At 39.5% G+C, this 19952-nt stretch overlaps 1 protein-coding gene across 3 annotated transcripts in view; it reads left to right on the top strand.

Annotated features, from left to right (window-relative positions):
- LOC126263227 (tudor domain-containing protein 7A-like) overlaps positions 1–19952 on the top strand; it is a 212706-nt gene that overhangs the window by 126462 nt on the left and 66292 nt on the right. For all 3 annotated transcript variants that reach the window (XM_049960324.1, XM_049960313.1, XM_049960320.1), the window contains exons 12-14: positions 9074–9301; positions 9383–9634; positions 9712–9816. In XM_049960324.1, coding sequence (XP_049816281.1) covers positions 9074–9301; positions 9383–9634; positions 9712–9816 — 585 coding nt within the window. The remainder of the gene's footprint in view (positions 1–9073; positions 9302–9382; positions 9635–9711; positions 9817–19952) is intronic.

Genomic DNA, 19952 nt, shown 5'->3' with positions numbered 1-19952 from the left:
CTCCACCACTGTACTGGATGATCTTTGGCTGTACTATGCCTCTACATCTCTGTGCACCCCTGAGTGCCAGTTCAGGGGGCTCTCTGGAGTCTGGAGAGTCCATGACGGCCGTGAACCATGGCTATCGATTTTCCCCTGCAGAATCACAAGTTACGCATTCTTGTTCACTCTGGGCTGTGCACCCACATTCAGAAATTTATCTTGGTGACCATTTACTTGAAGTTGTGGACACTTTTCAATTCTTAGGTATTTTATTTGACCACAAGCTAAATTGGCAGCCCCAAGTCCACTGGCTCAAGGCAACTTGCATGAAGAAGCTGAATACTCTCCATTTTTCTTAGTCCTGAATGGACTGTTTACAAGGCACTGATTTCATCCTGCTTGGATTATGGATGTATTGCATATGGGTTGGTCGCACCATACATACTGAGCCTGCTGGACCCTGTTCACCACACTGGTGGATGTTTGACAAATGGGGGCCTTTTGTACTAGCCTTGTTGAGAGCCTCCTGGCAGAGCCAGTGTCCCACAGCAGCTTCTAGGAAGTTAGGCAGCCACAACCTGTCAGATGCCTACCCACCCATGTCACTAAATTCTTTTCCAGAACCAGCAGTTCAGACTGTTTGTACATCGCCCAAAACTGGGCAGACCAGTGGAGCTTACGGAATATCAGACCAGCTGTGTGGCTGGATTGAAGAGTTTTTAGCAAACAGAACACAGCATGTTGTTATCAACGGAGAGACGTCTACAGACGTTAAAGTAACCTCTGGCGTGCCACAGGGGAGTGTTATGGGCCCATTGCTTTTCACAAGTTGCAGCATTAGAAAATTGTAGCGAAATGCAGGAAGATCAGCAGCAGATAGGCACTTGGTGCAGGGAGTGGCAACTGACCCTTAACATAGACAAATGTAATGTATTGTGAATACATAGAAAGAAAGATCCTTTATTGTATGATTATATGATAGCGGAACAGACACTGGTAGCAGTTACTTCTGTAAAATATCTGGGAGTATGCGTGCGGAATGATTTGAAGTGGAATGATCATATAAAATTAATTGTTGGTAAGGCGGGTACCAGGTTGAGATTCATTGGCAGATTCCTTAGAAAATGTAGTCCATCAACAAAGGAGGTGGCTTACAAAACACTCGTTCGACCTATACTTGAGTATTGCTCAACAGTGTGGGATCCATACCAGATCGGGTTGACGGAGGAGGTAGAGAAGATCCAAAGAAGAGCGGCGCGTTTCGTCACAGGGTTATTTGGTAACCGTGATAGCGTTACGGAGATGTTTAGCAAACTCAAGTGGCAGACTCTGCAAGAGAGGCGCTCTGCATCGCGGTGTAGCTTGCTGTCCAGGTTTCGAGAGGGTGCATTTCTGGATGAGGTATCGAATATATTGCTTCCCCCTACTTATACCTCCCGAGGAGATCACGAATGTAAAATTAGTGAGATTCGAGGGCACACGGAGGCTTTCAGACAGTTGTTCTTCCCGCGAACCATACGCGACTGGAACAGAAAAAGGAGGTAATGACAGTGGCACGTAAAGTGCCCTCCGCCACACACCGTTGGGTGGCTTGCGGAGTATAAATGTAGATGTAGATGTAGATTCGACTCATTGTGACTCCAAGGATTATGCTGATCCTATCATGCTCCGACACCTGTTTCTTTCAATCCTCACGATTATTCTAATTCAGTATGCATCTATACAGATGAATCGAAAGTGAACAACAGGATCGGTTACACTTTTGCATGTGCCAGGAGACACGAGGAACACTCTCTGCCAAGTGCCTGCAGTGTATACACTACAGAGTTGGTTGCCATCTCTCAGGCTTTGAAGTACGTCAAATTCCAGGCCAAGACAAACTATCTGATCTGTAGTGATTCCACAAGTTACTTAAAAGGCATAACCCTGTGTTATCCCAAAAATCTTTTTGCTTGCAAAAATCTAGGACCTACAGGCTGACCTCTGCAGCTCTGAAAAGATGGTGACCTTTATCTGGACACCCATCCATGTAGGCATTCCAGGAAATGAACTCGTCGACTGTGTAGTTAAAGATGCAACTACAAGAGTTCAACTTGATGTCAGGATACTGGGCCCAGAGTCAAGCTTCCAACTTTGATACAATATTTTGAGGCTCTTGGACTTGAAATGGCAGGCTACTGTGACCCAAAACAAGTTGAGAGCAATTAAAGGGTCCAGTAAGGTGTGGCATACATCTTTCCAGGCCTCTCGTAAAGATGCCATTGTATTGTGCCGATTACTCATTGGCCACACGAAACTCAATCAAGAGTTCCTTGTGCACCAGGAAGATCCTCCTTATTGCTGCTGCGGTAGTCTACTGATTATAGTGCATGTTCTTGTTGAGGGCACCCTGCTGGCTGACCCACGGCATGCTCTCAGCTTGCCTACCTCACTACCTCAGGTGCTTGCAGATGACGTGAAATCCACATTGTTGCATTTCCTGAGGGAAACGCTTCCAGTGTTAGCGGCAGTTGTGGGGGTAAGAGCCTCCCCCTGTGGAAGGTACCTATCAAGCAATCACAGATTCCTTTCATTCCTTCTCACCTTGTTGTGCTTTTAGCCCCTCTTGCACAAGATGCTGCCTGGTTTCTCTCTCTCTCTCTCTCTCTCTCTCTCTCTTTCTCTGTACAACTACTGTAACTCCCTTTTAAACTTTTTGACTAGCTTGTAGCTGCCTGGTTTCTCTCTCTCTCTTTCTCTGTACAACTACTGTAACTCCCTTTTAAACTTTTTGACTAGCTTGTATAGTTTGAGCAGCCTAGTCCCTGTTGTTTTAGCTTCTTACTTTTTGAAATGTTTCTCTCGTGATAAGGAGAGACTGATGACCCACTGTTGGTCCCTTAAACACATCATCATCATCATCATCATCATCATCATCATCATCATCATCCAGGGGCACATAAATTTCTTCTTTCTGCCCAGTTGCATGACAGCTCATCATGACATCATGTAATGTCCTAGTTGGTATAGTGGCATTTTAGCATTCTTTCGGCAATGGAGCTGTTGTCTCGATGTTGGGGCTGCACTGTTGTATGAATTCTCTTTCAAGTAAACTTGAATCTTTTAGCTACCTGCTTCACTTCACTGGATTTTGTTCTAGGCAGTAATTTCTTGATCTCGAACAGGGAGCACATTGGGTGACCATATAACCTCAAAGGGACTCAACCCTAGCATTGAATGATAAAATAACAAATGATAGTAGATGATCCCAGTCTGAGTGTGAGCCATTTATGTAGCAAGACAACATTTTAACAACTGTGAAATGGCTCTTACGGTGAAATGGCCTAGTTCTTCACTTCTTTTAAGTGGTTGAAATAGCTACACCATGAGACTGGACATACAATTTGTATGTTGGTCAGTTATAATGGCCTCTGGCCATCCAGATGATAGTACAAAATGAGTGATGAATGCTTTCACAACTGTCTAAGTGATTATGTCTTCAATAGGTACTGTAATAAGATAGCTATAGAAAAAGTGATAGATAAAAGATAATGACAGTATACTTCATAATACTGTCTTTATTTTGTGCTGGATTTTCTGTTGTTTTGTAGATACAACATATCTGTTATTTTGGGTCATTAAGGAAAATGGTCCCACAATATAAAGTGATAAGATTTCAAAAGGTCCTGCAGCCTCAGGCAAAGTGTGATGTATATTAGGCCTTTGTCCTTGCACTCTCTTAGCACATGAGAGACAATGTTTGAAACTAATCTTCTACATCTTTCCCTTATTTTGACCACCAGCAATCATCTCGGATGTACACTTGTGTAGTGCATTTTACATAATAACATGCTTGTATGCTATCATGACATTGTTGCAGTGTGCACTTACAGATAGCCTTAGGCACTACTATCTGTTCTCCAATTGACATTTTCTTGCATAAAATTTTTACACTCAACATCGGATTATTGTGCCTTTTTTAATTCCTCAATAACAATGCTGTCTACTTGCAGGATCTTAATTTTTCTGTTCAGAGCATCTGCATTCTGATTTAACTTTCCAGGTTTGTGTTTGCCTATGTAGTTATATTCTCTGAGTTTTAAGACCTATCTGAAAAGTCTGCTATGGGGATCTTTGAAACTCAAAAGCTGCTGTAAAGCTGCACGATCTGTAATTACTGTGAAATGACATCTGTATCAGCAACACAGAAAGTAATGGGTGCCAGAAACAAGTGCCAAAAGCTCTTTTCTATGGTGCTGTAGCTTTGCTCAGCTTGATTCACCTAAGGTGTTCTGTAACTCATTGGTTTTTCCTCGCCTTCATATATTTGACTCAAAATGAAGCAACAGTTACTTTGCTAACAGCAAGCAACAATATAAAAGTCGGTGCTAAATCCAGATAAGCCAAGACAGGTGAACTTTTTTTAACACAGCAATCCTACAGTCTACTGTCTGTACATACAGAGTTCCCTTCTAAGGCACTGGAAAACCGTACACTGTGTCTGTTAACAGAGGGTCTGTTCTCACACCATCTGCCATAATTATGTGACTTAGCAAACACACTTGTGATTGCGCGAAATTTCTGTTTTCTAATTTTAAATCTGGATTAGCATCACTGACAGGAAGTTGTATGTTTTGTAATCTCTGCATTTTCTCTCATCATACTTGATAAGACAGTTATATCATCTGGGTATGATACACACATGGTTGGCTTTAGACCTCATAAAAGCAAATTAGCAAAATCTGCAATTTAGCAGAGGCATTCCAGAACCAAAGGGCATTCTTAGGTAATTGTAATGTCCACAGTACACAATAATAGCTTTCTTTCCCCGCTCTTTCATAGCTATAAAAATTTGATAGCATCCACAGTGCATATCGAAAGTGGTGATGAATTTGCATTTGCCAGAGTGATTCAGAGCATCGTCAATCCTTGGAAGAGCTTAAGAATACGGTTTTGTGACCATATCGACTGCTCTCATGTCTGTACAAATGTGATAAGTCTTTCCTCTGTTACTCTTTTTTTTTTGGGGGGGGGGGGTGCCATTATAGGAGAATCCCAGGAACTGAAAGAAGGTTCAGTTATTCCTGCTTTTAGTAAAAGGGAAATATTTTTCTCTTCTACAGTCTGTATGTTAAACGGTAAGTGGTATGGTTTCTGTGCTGTAGGCCTACCATTGGCTGTAGGAATGTCATGATATGTTAAGGAGGTTGCCAGAAGTTGGTTCTTTCCTACAAAGGAAGTTGCAAATTTGGCTAGACCAGGAAACAATTCCTGATCTGCTTTATGCAGGTGTTGAAGTTTCTTTCCAATTTCTGTTTTTATAGATAATATAACTGAGGTGGAATTTATATAAACAGTTCTTTCAGGCTGGCCCTTTTTGTGGTATGCTGTTACCTCATCAGTTTTTATTTCATTTGCATTGGCAACTATGGTAGCCCAGAGGATTGTTAACATCTCTGCTTCCAAAATTATCTATTGTTACTGACAAAAATTTACATGGTTGTATCGCACTCATTCAAAAAACTGGACTTCACATGTGTCTGTTCACTGTGTATAACTTCATTTCTCTTTAATGGATCCTCTAAGAAAATACCTCCTTAAAAAAATCCTTCTTTATTTCTATCCAGTTGATTTTCCTTATACCATCCACTATTTTCTCAGGTTTTTTGATTTCAGTGCTGTAGTACCTGGTTTAGTGGGTTGTCAGAATGTAGCCGTATGTTCTGGACTCCGTCGAGTCCTTAAAGCAGTGACAATGCCAAAATGGTGAATATTTCCCCTAATTTGGACAACTTGTGTTCGGAAGTTAAATATGCCTTGAGAATGGCACAGGAAATTGTTCCCTAAAACGGCATTGAAATTGTGGTCACGCTTCCAAACCACATAGAATGTGAACTGATAATTCCTTCTATTTTCATTTCCACATTTTGCAAACCAATTGAGTAAATTATCTTTCTTCACTGTCCACTCAGTCTGCATTACGACAGTTCTCATTCTTGACCACAAGTATATTTAATGAACAAAACCCTTATTTATGATAAAGATAGACTACCTACCATTTATTTTATCTTGCAAAGTTATATTTGCCGTCTGAGCAAGTCCTACCTCTCTTACTGCATTCACTTTATGGAAGGGGAGCTACAGCTGTAGCAGAACCACTCTGTCTGCATTTCCTGGTTTGCATTCCTTCGAGCACTTCTGTAACATGTTTGGTTAGCCTAGTGATGCTATGGAGACAGACAGTTTGATCTCTCGTGTCCGATCTTCCTACAGTGGGCACATGCTGATTGTAAACACTCAGGAGCCTTGTGACCTGGACATTGACAAGTGGAGCACGCTTAGGCAGTGAATGCATGTGTAGTTGAGTTTACTATGGTGGAAGAGTGGCTAAAATGCTTGGTCTCCTGGCATAGAAATGCAAGTAATGTGGTTTCCCGTAGTGTGCTTGGCGAAGCACACTTTACCTCGACCACTACCTGTCAGTCAGTCTTGCGAACAAATACATTTGTCTAATGAGCTTCTGCTTCACTAAGTACTACTTCTTTCCTTTTGTTACTTTCCCTTAGAACATATGTACAACAGGACACACCTTTTATTCGGTCAGCAAAGTGTCCTAAATCCTCTCCGGAATTTTGGCAAATGATGGAAAGTTTGCCTTACAGTAGCTAACAATTTGCTTGTCTCCATATCTATCCACTAGCCCTTTTGCAAGGATGTCGAGTGCCTTGGTATTTTTCAGCTGTTCCATGGGATTCACAGAAGCACAAGCCTCTCCTTGGAAGTTCAGGTTGACGCCTCCTACTAGTACTTCATCACTCCAAATTGACAATTTTCCTACATCCGTTAAATTTTGTATGAAAGTTTGGACGTCTTCACCTGGTTTACCTGTGAAGGCAGGATCCAGCAATCCCATTGCAACGTCAGTTAAGGGCTTGTAGGGAATTGCTGTGGGAACGCTGGAAAAGGGGAAGTAAGGCTAGTGGCGTGAGGGGAGGAGGGGGTACAGGACTGCTTTATTGCTTCGTATTTACTAATGCCTCATTAAGGTGGCTTTTCAAATTTTCATTTTCCACCCGTAGTTGATCCAGCTTTACCTGCATTTCTGAATCTATCTCCAGCTGTGCAGTCCCTGTGACCTGGTGGTGGGCATCCCTTTAAGCTACACGTCTCTGGCAGCATTGGACCCCGGCAGCTTCTTCTCTCTAAAAGCAAAGCTCATTACTTAGGTTAGTTGTTCAGTGAACGTCATAGCAGAGTTGGGCAGTGACACAGCGTTGGCACCCAGTGTTGATAATGTGCCGGGTCATCGTACCTGCAACTTGGCCTTGTGTGTGGGTGGCAGAGATGATGGTGAGGTCGGATGACCTCGCGCATCTGAGGCGGCAGCTCTGGAGTAACTGCTGTAGGCAGCCTGGACTGACTGCACTGAGCATTTGTCTTCTGTATTGCACAGAGCCAAATGACCCCACACATTGGTTTTGTGTATCCACTTGTTGCTTAGTAATTTGTATGGGGCACCTCAAAGGTGAAAACAGAGTGAATTCGGTCATCCTTATTCTGACGCCAGCTTATACATCCCCTGGGATTGTAGTGATGATTGGAAAGAGATATGGACTTGTTATTAGTATACGATACTCATGTTTAGAAAATGAAACTGTATTGGTTTGTTGACTCTTGGGGATTACATGGTGACGATTGGGAGGAGGGGAGAGGGAGGGGTGAGAACCAGTAGCTCCAAGATCAGTCTCTGAGGAGAAAAGAGAATGTTACGATAAAGGAATGAAGCCATTTAGCATCTGCTGTAGATGGCGGCTCGGAATAGAGGGGAGGGACATTTTTCCGCATTGGCTCTGAGAGCCCTCAGTTTCAAAGGCAGATAATTCTGTAATGTGATTTGATTAAGGCGGCTTCGCTGATGCCATTCAGTATAGTCTGGTATGGATTGGTCGATTTTTGTCACATCAGCTGTAAGGCAACAGATGAAAAAGTGAGCTCTTTGTTAAACTTAAATAATGAAAATTACTTCTGTCTGGGCGTGGGGGCATTTTGTATAATCAAAATAGTTGAAAAATCTGATTTTATCTTAGGAGTAATGGAAAGCCTGAGACAGTGTGCAGAAAATTTAAATTGTGAGATAACCGAATTGCACACAGTGCAATACAAACATGTATGTTGATGAACTGTGCTTCACAGGTGTGGAATACTTAAAAGCAAGTTATGTTGAAAACATTTGAAGTCTGTTAAAATGAATCAGTGTATTGTGCTACCAGTTTTCATTATAAACTATCATCCTTAGGCACAGAAGAGGGCTACTAAGTTGATTATTTTTGTGTTTGAGAATGATCTTTTATGAGCAAAACTGATAGCAAAGTAAAATAAGTTTATCTTCTCAATTGTAAGCATTTTCAGTGTAGCAGTCCACACAGAGTTCTTTCCTTAGGGCAAATGCAACTGTACATGTCCGTTTTCATAAAGTGAAGAAAACAGCAACAGTTGCTGAACCAATAATATTTTATTGTTTATGACCGGTTTTGGAATAATGCAGTTCCATCTTGTGCCATACAATAAAGCATAAAAGAATCACAGTTGTCTGCCAATTTATGTTGTCTGTGGAAACAAAGTTCCTTGTTCCACTTTATAAAATGGGAAATGTAGGGTCCCGACAGCAATCACCATCCACCTACATGAGCTAGATAGTGGTTGTTCTCGAGCTCCTGTGTTCCCAATTTTATAAACTGGGACGCAGAATTTTTGTCCCACAGACAACATAGTGTGGAAAAAGCCTTAGGTTTTTGTGCTTTATTGTATGTCAGCAGATGTAATTATATTATTCTGGAACAGGTTGTGCAAATATATAAAAAATCTTTCAGAACATGTCTGGTAACAAAATAACATTTGTCACCTGTAGATCATTTGGATACGATTACAATCTGGGAACTTGTTTTTGACACTTGCGAAATAAAGTGGATAGTTCAAAGATTTTATAAGGTTTTTCTCCCCTGTTGTCAAACGATACAGCCATGCCACCTGTTACTTAAAATTTAGTGAGCTGGAGGTATATAATAATGTGTAATATATTTTATTATGATGATAAGTTTTGTTTCTTCCTTAGGCTGTTGTATGTAGTCTAGCAGGCATGGAGGAGTTTCGTGATGATGCATATGCAGTAAGTTTGTTGGAGAAGATGGTAATTGGTGGAACATTTGTTGCTGAAGTAGAACCAAATGCAGAAAAAGTTGCACTTGTGTTGTTTGACACAAGCACTGATGAAGATATAAACATGAACCAGTTGTTAAGTAACAAGATACGTCAACATCAATTCACTCCAGAACTGCCTCAGGTAATTTAAACTTGAACCACTTTAATATATAAGGTGTTGTGTATTTAAAAATGAAGCAAAGTTGCAAATTTTGATTTATAGGTGGACACAGTGAAGGATGTTTTCATTAGTAGTATAGCTCATAATGGAGATGTCCATATACAGATGAGTTTAAAACCTCTAGATTATATAACTAGTCAAATACAAGCAATTTTAGAAGCAGCTGTGAATGAGTATCTGCCCAAAGCTTCAGATGTCAGAAGAAAAGCAGATGACCTATATTTAGCTCCTTATGCTTCAGACAATTCTATGTACCGTGCAAAAATTGTGGAGGAGTACCCTGCAACAAATGAGGTATGATACAAAAAGTTTATTTGTTGGTGTTATTCTGTTTTGTAACAATAATTCTAATGTGTGTTATGATATCACAGGCAGACATCATATTTGTTGATTATGGTAACATAGAGCGGGCCCGTCTTGACAGTCTTATACTTCTGGAAAATGTAGATGATGAACTGAAGAGCATTCCATATCAGGTAAGGACTAAACTATGTTATGCAATTCTTACTGCTGACAGAAGGGATTCTTGTATTATTACAAATATTTGTTTCAAAGAAAGGGCTGTGAAAAATCTATTCTTCACTTAAAAATTGAATGAGAAAAGGCCTTGTTAGAGGACTGCAACAAAGTAGATATGACTTTAAACATTATGAAACAATTGTGGAACCTTAATGTCATTACAGCACTGGCTTTCATTGCTAATATTGACACTCTTGGCGAATTTGGTTATGTGCTCGTAAGGCTATGATCTAAGAAATGTTTCTATTCCTTATGTTTCATCTTCTAATTCTGGAGACATCATCAGAGTAATTTTCAACTCAACAAGGTTAGCAAGCCTAGCTGTCAACCAACGAAGTGTTTATAACCTGTAAGGGTTTGCATGATGCCTTCAGTGATTTCCGTAGCAGAATATTGTCAAATGACATTTTACAAAATCCAAAGAAATTCTGATTGTATGTAAAGCTGTTAGTGGCACCAATGTTAGTGTTCAGTCCCTAGCAGATGAGACAGGAACTGAAATTGAGGATAGCAAAGCAAAAGTTGAAATTCTGAATTCTGTTGTCAAATGTTTCTTTACAAAGAAAAACCCAGGAGAATCGCCCCAATTTAATCCTTGAACAACTGACAAGATGAATGAAATGAGTATTAGTGTCAGTGGTGTTCAGAAACAGCTGAAGTCATTAAAATTGAGCAAAGCTCCAGGCCCTGATGGAATCCCTGTCACATTCTATACTGAATTTGTGATTGACTTAGCCCATCTTCTACTATAATCTGTTGTAGATATCTTGAACAAATAACTGTGAGCAGTTCTTGGAAATACGTACAGGTCACACCCATCTACAAGAAAGGTAGTGGCAGTGATCCACGAAACTACCATCCAATATTTTTGACATCAATTTGTTGTAGAATCTTAGAACATATTCTGAGATCAAACATAATGAGGTATCTTGAACAGAATGAGCTCCTCAATGCCAAGCATGGTTTCTGAAAACATCGATCATGTGAATTTTCTCACATGGCATACTGAAAGCTTTGCTGCCAGGTAGATAGTGTTTCTCGATTTCCAAATAGCATTTGACTTCGTACCACAGCTGTGCTTATTGTCAGAAGTATGATAATATGGGGTATCAAGTGATTTGTGACTGGATAGAGGACTTTTTGGTAGAGAGGACACAGCATGTTTCCTTCGATAGAGAGTCATTGTCAGATGTAGAAGTAACTTCAGGTGTGCCCCACGGAAGTGCGTTGGGGCCCTTACTGTTTATGTTGTATAGTAATAACCTTGCAGACAATATTAATAGTAAAATCAGGCTCTTTGCAGATGATGAAGTTACCTATAATGAAATACTATCTGAGAGAAGCTGTATAAATATTCAGTCAGATCTTGATAAGATTTCAACAAGGTGCAGAGATTGGCAACTTGGTCGAAATGTTCAGAAATGTAAAATTGTGCACTTCACAAAATGAAGTAACATAGTATCTTATAATAATAATGTCAATGAGTCACTATTGGAATTGGCCAACTTGTACAAATATCTGGGTGTAACACTTTGTAGGGATATGAAACGAAATGATCGCATACATTCAATGGTGGATAAAGCAGGTGTCAGACTTTGGTTTATTGGTAACTGTAGAGGTGCAATCAGTCTACTAAAGAGATCGCTTATGAATCACTTCTGTGACTCATCCTAGAATATTGCTCAAGTGTGTGGGACCCGTACAAGACAGGACTAACAGGGGATATTGAATGTATACAGAGAGGGGCAGCACAAGTGGTCACAGGTTTGTTTACTCCATGGGAGAGTGTCAGAGAGATACTGAAGGAATTGAAAGGGCAGACTCTTGAAGACAGATGTAAACTATTCCAAGACAGTCTATTAACAAAGTTTCAATAACCAGCTTCAAATGATTACTCAAGGGATACACTACAACCTATCGCTCACATAGGGATCGTGAGGATAAGATTACTATAGTTACTGCATGCACAGAGGCATTCAAACAATTGTTCTTCCCACACTCCATATGTGAACAGAAAAGCAAGAAGTCCTAATAACTGGTAAAATGGGATGTGCCATCTGCCATTCGCCTCATGGTGGTTTGCAGAGTACGGATGTAATGTAGATGTAAGGGTTTCTCCTGCAGTAGGAGACAAAAAATAAAGAACAGGAACATGCCCTTGCTCACTGCCTGTACAACTAAAATCATCAGGTGTATAGTTTGATACTTTTTTTGTGATCACTAAGGAAGTGATAGTCCAAGGGAGGAAGAAGATCTCCAGATCCTTCACTTAATACTGGATCTTGAAACGTTTTAAGTAGGATTTTGCAGGATAATTGTATCTAACAAAAAACATTTGCCGAATCAGTATTTTAAACATTTCTGTGACGCTCCACCTTGAGTTGAACAAACCTGTGACCATTTGTGCTATCCTTCTTCGTGTACATTCAGTCTACCATTTTAGCCCTATTTTATACAGGTCTCACACATTTCAGCAGTATTCTAAAGTGTTACATGCCAGTGATTTTTAAATTGTCTCCTCTGTAGATCAACAGCTGATGAACCTAGAAATTTTTTTTACTTGTAAATCTTCATATTCTCATGACATATTACTTAATCAGTAAAATTGGGGCTACTCACTCATAATGACTGTCATCTGTGAACTGTTAGTTATCTTCGCAATGAACTGTAAAGAGTGGAGGTAAAATGGTCCTGTCAGTCATATATACTAGTAAGGTGGCCAATTGTGGGTGTGCACACTGAAGATCGCAGTGGCATTAGAGATTATATGCTACCATGACACCCTCTGTAAAGAATGTTGACCACAAGTTCTGGTTGACAGGGGAGCAGCACTGTTGCTTATGTCAGTTAAATATTGACAGCGCTGAATTCCCCATTTGATCAAGATCGGAACAGTTGTCACAGTTTATTAAATCACTTGTCAAATGCATTTCAGTGGCTTCCCTGAAAATAGTCCCAATAAGATGGTCGTCGTCATCGTCTTCAGTCTGAAGACTGGTTTGATGCGGCTCTCCATGCTACTCTTAGCCTGTGCAAACCTCATCATCTCCAAGAAACTACTGTAACCTACAGCCATTTGAACCTGTTTACTGAAGTCATTTCGTGGTCTCCATCTAATTTTAATACACCGACCCCTCCACTCACTCACTTCCCTCCCATATTAAATTGGTGATCCCTTTATATATCAGAATGTGTCCTATCAAATGATCCCTTCTTTTAGTCAAGTTATACCACAGATTTCTTTTTTCCCCAGTTCTGTTCAGTATCTCCTTGTTGGTTATGCGATCTACCCCTGTAACCTTCAGCATTCTCCTGTAACATCACATTTCAAAAACCTGTATTTTCTTCTTGTCTGAACTGTTTATTGTCCACGTTTTACTTCCACAAGACTACATTCCAGACAAATACCTTCAGAAAAGACTTCATAACACTTGAAACTATACTCAGTATTAACAGATTTCTCTTCTTCAGAAATGCTGTTATTGCCACTGCCAGTCTACATTTTATATCCTCTGTACTTCAGCCATTATCAGTTACTTTACTTTCCAAATAGTAAGACCCTTGTACTACTTTTAGTGTCTCATTTCCTAATCTGATTACTTCAGCATCATCTGATTTAGTTTGACTACGTTCCATTCTCCTTGTTTTGCTTGTGTTGGTGTTCATCTTGTACACTCCTTTCAAGAAACTATCCAGAATTACAGTGCCATTGCAGACATTAAAGCTTTTATTTCTTCTTCAAATTTTTCTTTGGTTTTCTTTACAGCTTGCTCAATGTAGAGATTGAATAATATTGGGAATACTCTACAGCTGTGCCTCACTCCCTTCTCAACCACTGGTTCCCATTCAAGCCCCTTGGCCCTGTGTGGTTCCTGTACAAGTTGTTTATAACCTTTTGCATCCTGTGTTTTACCTCTTCCACAATCAGAATTTCTAAGAGTGTATTCCAATTGACATTGTCAAAAGCTTTTTCAAAATCCACAAAAACTATAAACGTAGGTTTTGCTTTTCTTAACATATTTTGTAAGATAAGCCGTAGAGTCTGTATTGCCTTGTGTGCTCCTACTTCCTCCGAAGTCCAAATTGGCTTGTGCCAATTTTTCCATTCTTCTGTAAATAATTTGTGTTGATATTTTGTAACCATGACTTAAGCTGCTAGTTCAGTGATATTCACTCCTGTCAGCATCTGCTTTGGTTGTAATTGGAATTATTACTTGAAGGCTGAGGGTATTTTGCCAATCTCATACATCTTACAAACCAAATGGAATAGCGTTGTTATGCCTGGCTCCCCTAAGGATATCAGTTGAGGGAATGTCATCTACTCCTGGATACTGTTCTAACTTTAAACTTTCAGTGCTCTCTTTCAAATTCTTCTCGCAGTATCATATCTCTCATCTCGTCTTCATTTACGTTCTCTTCACTTTCTATAATATTGCCTTAAAGACCATTTCCCTTGTATAACCCTTCTGCATACTTCTTCCAGCTTTCAGCATTCCCTTTTTTTGCTTAGTACTGGTTTTTCATGTGAGCTCTTGATATTAATACAGCTGCTTCTTTTTGTTTCCAAAGATCTTTTCTCCAATCCTAAACAAAGAGGGAAAGCTGCAAGGTGGTAGTAGTAGTAGTTCATAGAGGGTCTATACAAGGGAGATGAACGTGTAAGCAATATTGTAGAAATGGAAGAGGATGTAGAAGAAGGTGGGATGGGAGATTTGGTACTCTGAGAAGAATTTGACAGAGCACTGAAAGACATAGGTCGAAACAAGGTCCTGGGAGTAGACAGCATACTGCCAGAACTGCTGATAGCCTTGCCAGCCGTGACAAAACCCTTTCATGTGGTGTGCAAAATATATGAGAGAGGTTAAGTAACCTGACTTAAAGAAGAGTATATTAATTCCAATTCCAGAGAAAGCAGGTGCTGACAGATGTGAAAATTAGCACACCATAAATTTAATAAGTTATGGTTGCAGAATACTAACATGAATTCCTTACAGGAGAATGGAAAAACTGATAGAAGCTGACCTCGGGGAAGATAAGTTTGAATTCCGAAGAAATGCAGGAACACGTGATGCAATACTGACACGACAACTTATCTTAGAAAATATGTTAAGGAAGGGCAAACCTACCTTGATAGCACTTAAAGAAAGCTTTTGATAAAATTGGGTGGAACACTGTCTTTTAACTTATGAAGATATTTGGCATAAAATACAGGAACAAAAGGCTATTTATAAACTTGTACAGAAACCAGGCAGCTATTGTAAGAGTTGAGGGGTGTGGAAGTGTAGCAGTGGTTGAGAATGGAGTGAGACAAAATTGTAGCCTATCCCCAATGTTGTTCAATGTGTACATTGAGCAAGACATGAAGGAAACCAAGGAGAAATTTGGTAAGGGAATTATTTCTCATGGAAAAGAAATAAAAACTTCATAGTTTGCTGATGTCACTGATGTTTTGTCAGACACAGCTAGAATTTGGAAGAGCATTTGCACAAAATGGACAGTGATTTGGAAAGAGATTATAAGATGAACATAAATAACAGTAAAAACAAAGTTAATGGAATGTAGTCTACTTAAATCAAGATGGATATGAGACATAGAAAGTAGATGAATTTTGCTATTCGAGCAGCAAAATAACTGATGAAGGCTGGTGTTGGGAAGGTGTAAAATATAGACTAATAACAGCAAGAATAGTATTACTGAAAAGAGGAATTTAACATGCAATCAGGGTTCCCACAGGTTCTGGAACTCAGGGAATAGCAGGGAAATGTTGGGGGGGGGGGGGGGGGGGCACTGGAAAAATCTCATTTTTGTCTCAGTACATGAAATGGTTTGTTTACTGAGGTGTCATGCATCATCACTGGCTGGGTGCAGCTAACTAAATGTGCCGCTTCCCTACTCCTTCATTCCTATTGATCCTCCCCTTCCTACCACTCTCCTGCAGTCGGTGCTGCCACCACTTCTTGTCGCTAACATAGAAGCTGCCGATGAGAGCCAGGGAGGCATGAGAAATGGTTTGTTTGGATCTGATTCTCAGAGACTAGATGCACCGGCCAGAGATGGCAGTCATGAGAGATTGAGTTGTGTCTGAGTGGTTGTGCGAATGTTTGTGTGCTCTCATTTTCTGACAAAAGCTTTAGCTGAAAATTTAGTTGTGAGAGTGTGTTTTTTGTATTTTATTTATTTATTTTTATGTGCCTGTCTGTGGCTCAGCAATCATCTTTATGGTTAGTTGCTCCCTATCCTCATTATTATTGATTCTCAAAGTATTTGAACAAGTTACATGTTGCAGGGATTGATCACTGTGGCCTCATTCAATCAACTAGCTGTCTGTTGCTTGTGAATAGCTGGCCACACTAGTGGCTGCTTTTGTGGGTATCTGTAATGGATCGGGCCTGCCGCTCTGAAGCAATTTGGTTCCCTCTAATGTGCAGGCCCTGCCCATTGGATCTAGTCTCACTGATCTGTCTGCAGGCTGGGTCTGTTTGTGTGTGGCGTAATGCAGCGAATTTTCATGGTTTGTCCATGGACCAAGGACTTTGGTGCTCCTCAGCAGGCCAGAGCCCATGGACAATCGATTTCAGGAATTGAGACTGTCTCACCACAAGTACGTTGTACAATGTGGTGTTTTATAGAAATTTTATTTGTTCTAGTACATTTTGGCACTTCAAAAGTAGTTTATATGTTAGAATGTATGGACAATAAGAAGAAGAAAATTGTCAGTCGCTGACTGTTTGATTTTTCTTTTGAGAAATATATGAATACATAGCGTACATACAATTCCTTCTCATCTTGTATGGTAAGTCTCCCCTGACCCGAGGTCCTGGGTGACTGTTCCGAAATCTACCCATTTTCCTAGACCTCTCCAGTCCTTTTCCTCCACCCTTCTTCCTTCCCCTCCAACCTTCTGCCTGAAGGAGGAGCCACTGACTCTGAAAGCTTGTCAATTACAGCAGTCTTTTATGTGTGTGTCTGCCGCCACATGGTAAGTAGATTTTTTATCTATCCTGTTAAATAATTTTGACAATACCTGTAAAACAATAGATCTAACACAATGGGTAATTACTGACAATAACTAACATAGTAGAACCAGCATTTTATTGGTGGTCACCTGCAGTGTTAGTTTACACAATTCTATCCTGCCTTATACACTTCTTTCAACAGGCCTACTTTTTTCCGAGGTTATTTCTGAAATTAGTGAAGGTATTTTAAATCTGTCTTGTGACTCGAAGGAAATGTGTGTTTTTATCAGAACATGTGTTTTGTTTTATTGAAATAAAATAACATCAGTGGTCCTAATAAAACCACACACCATTTGGCTTGCTTTTTCCATCTAAAAACAGTTCATTACAAAAGATGTTGGTGTTAGTACTTAAGATTTTTGCTCACATCAGCAAGCTTTTTTAAATATTTCCTCATTTGCACTATTGTTTCTTGTACTGTAGCTGCAAAGACAGATTGTCAACTTACGTCTTAAGTTACACTTAAGTTCACAAAATTTGTCAGGGAAAAATGCAAAAAGTTTGTCTGGAAATCGGGGAAATATCAAGGAATTTCACTTGGGGAAACTTGTGGTAAACCTGGTAACATAAATGTGTCTTAGGACATTTTTCCTGAAGGTATTTGTCTTGATTATAGCCTTCTGTGGAAGAAGAGAATAGAAGCTTTTGAAATATTATGCTAGAGAAGAATACTGGGTAAAAATGCATTTATGATATCAGGAGTTGCTGTGTCATGCGTAGATTTTGGTAACGGCAACAGCACACTAAATCATGGGGTGTGATGACAGCCAGTCATGAATAAGATGTAGATCAGTGAAATTATGTCTATTCATTTGTTTCACTTTGTAAACGAATCCCACAAGTTAAGTTGAGCTATTAAGTTCCTGCATAACCGCATTCTTCAAAATCTAATAACATAATAGTTCTGTAAATCAAGAAAAAAGGAAGGAACTGAAAGAAAGAACAGAACTTTATTAAATGTTGATAATTCTTTGTTACTCATTGAAATGAAATGTAAAAAAAAGTGTAAGTCAAATAAAAGTAACACAAAAAGAGAATTAAAAAACCCACATAACTTCATGTGTAAATCCTTTTCACAGCTTCAGAAACACTCAAAAACAGGTCATTCCTGTGGTTCCACCTCCTTCTCCACATGTATTCAAATAAATAAGAATTGAAAGTGTCCTTGCATTTTTTTTTTTTTTTTTTTTTTTTTTTTTTTACTCCGAAATGTACGTTTTATGATGGACCAGGTACCCTCATTGCTGTGTGTATCGGCATCTGTTTGTGGGTCTTTCAAATGTAGACAGTCATTTACAGATGAATGAACAGAACCATCATCATTGAGGCAGTAATATGAAATGAAACAATCGGGAATAACAGTTTTTCCAGGGAGGAAATACTTTTTTAGAACTTGGGGAAGCATAGGTTTTTTCTTCTATGTAGCACTTGAGACATACACTTATTATTACCTCTTTCTGCTCCATCAAGACCCATCTGCCAACTACATGCTTAGTCATAAAAAATTTGTGCTTGCCAAATTTAGCTTCACATGTCTCAACCACTTTTCCTGTGCCGCCCAGGAGATTGTCGCTGTGAATACAATCCAATACAATCCAAACTTCCTTGCAGAAGGTCCTCCAGTCTATGACAGTGTGTCTTGCCAAATGTAATTCTGATGAGATAAAAGTATTAGAACATTTATTGACCTACAGAAACGGCAACTTCAAAATGTTGTCAATAGTGTACTCCCTGCTGGAACAATGTGTATGGAATCCTCCTCTTCTGCAACACCATTTCAGTCCATCTGTACAATCCTCTCTTGGAGCAAAGACCATTTGCACAGAATATTTGTTAAAGTTCTTTTTGTTCCAAGCAGTCCCCAGTAAAACACCACTCTACAATTGCACCCTGCAAATTAAATCGGCTCCATACGAGATATATCAATCATGAAAACTCCTAAAATATGCTCAAAAATAGCTCCACATGTAGATACCAATAGCCTCAGAAGGCTGGTGACAGCAAGCCACGTCGCCTTCCAAAAACAGCGCTTTTGTATTGCTGTTGAATATCGTGCCAAATATTCAGTATGTCATCAGAACCTCATGTATTTAAAAAAGTACTCGATTGAATGGCCCTTTAATACCTGTCACAAAGATCAGTTCAAAGATTTGCCGCAAGAGGCACGCCAGTCAAAGTTTGAAGAACTGAAAGAATATTTCAGGCAGTATTACAGTGAAGTAAGTGTTTCCTGTCGTATGACTCTTTATTATTTATAAAGATGATAAATAAAACTATATTTTATAATCTGAAATCTCACTTAGCAATGTGCCAGTTATTGAATATCAGATTGTCAGCAACAAGGAACTTTTTTTTTTTTTTTGTTAATTTTTATATTTGGGTTGCATTTAATTGCATCGAAAGGACATAAAAAAAGGTTTCAGGTGCGTTATTTTTTGCCAGATTCTGAAAAGCCGTCACAATCACTCTCTTGGACATAAAAGTGTTGTTAAAGAGTCATTCTTTGTTTTTGTGTAATTGTGTTCTGATGGATGAGAAAACATGTTGTAGTTTGATCTATGTTTTCAGTTAGTAAAAACACAAATATTCCAATAGATGAAAATTATTTTGTGACCACATTTTGCTGTCCTTGCTAGCATCTATGACCGCTTGCAGGTCGATAGACACACAAACATACACACGAAATTCAAGCTTTCGCAACAAACTGTTGCCTCATCTTTCCTGATGAGGCAACAGTTTGTTGCGAAAGCTTGAATTTCGTGTGTATGTTTGTGTTTGTTTGTGTGTCTATCGACCTGCCAGCGCTTTCGTTTGGTAAGTCACATCATTTTTGTATATATAAAAACAAAGATGATGTGACTTACCAAATGAAAGTGCTGGCAGGCCGACAGACACACAAACATACACACAAAATTCAAGCTTTCGCAACAAACTGTTGCCTCATCTTTCCTGATGAGGCAACAGTTTGTTGCGAAAGCTTGAATTTTGTGTGTATATTTGTGTTTGTTTGTGTGTCTATCGACCTGCCAGCGCTTTTGTTTGGTAAGTCTCATCATCTTTCTTTTTAGATATATTTT

The sequence above is a fragment of the Schistocerca nitens genome, chromosome 1, assembly GCF_023898315.1.
Source record: "Schistocerca nitens isolate TAMUIC-IGC-003100 chromosome 1, iqSchNite1.1, whole genome shotgun sequence".
In the NCBI taxonomy this organism is placed as follows: Eukaryota; Metazoa; Arthropoda; class Insecta; order Orthoptera; family Acrididae; genus Schistocerca; species Schistocerca nitens.
Note: the sequence above shows the minus strand (reverse complement) of the source record. Positions and strands in the feature narration are given on the sequence as shown.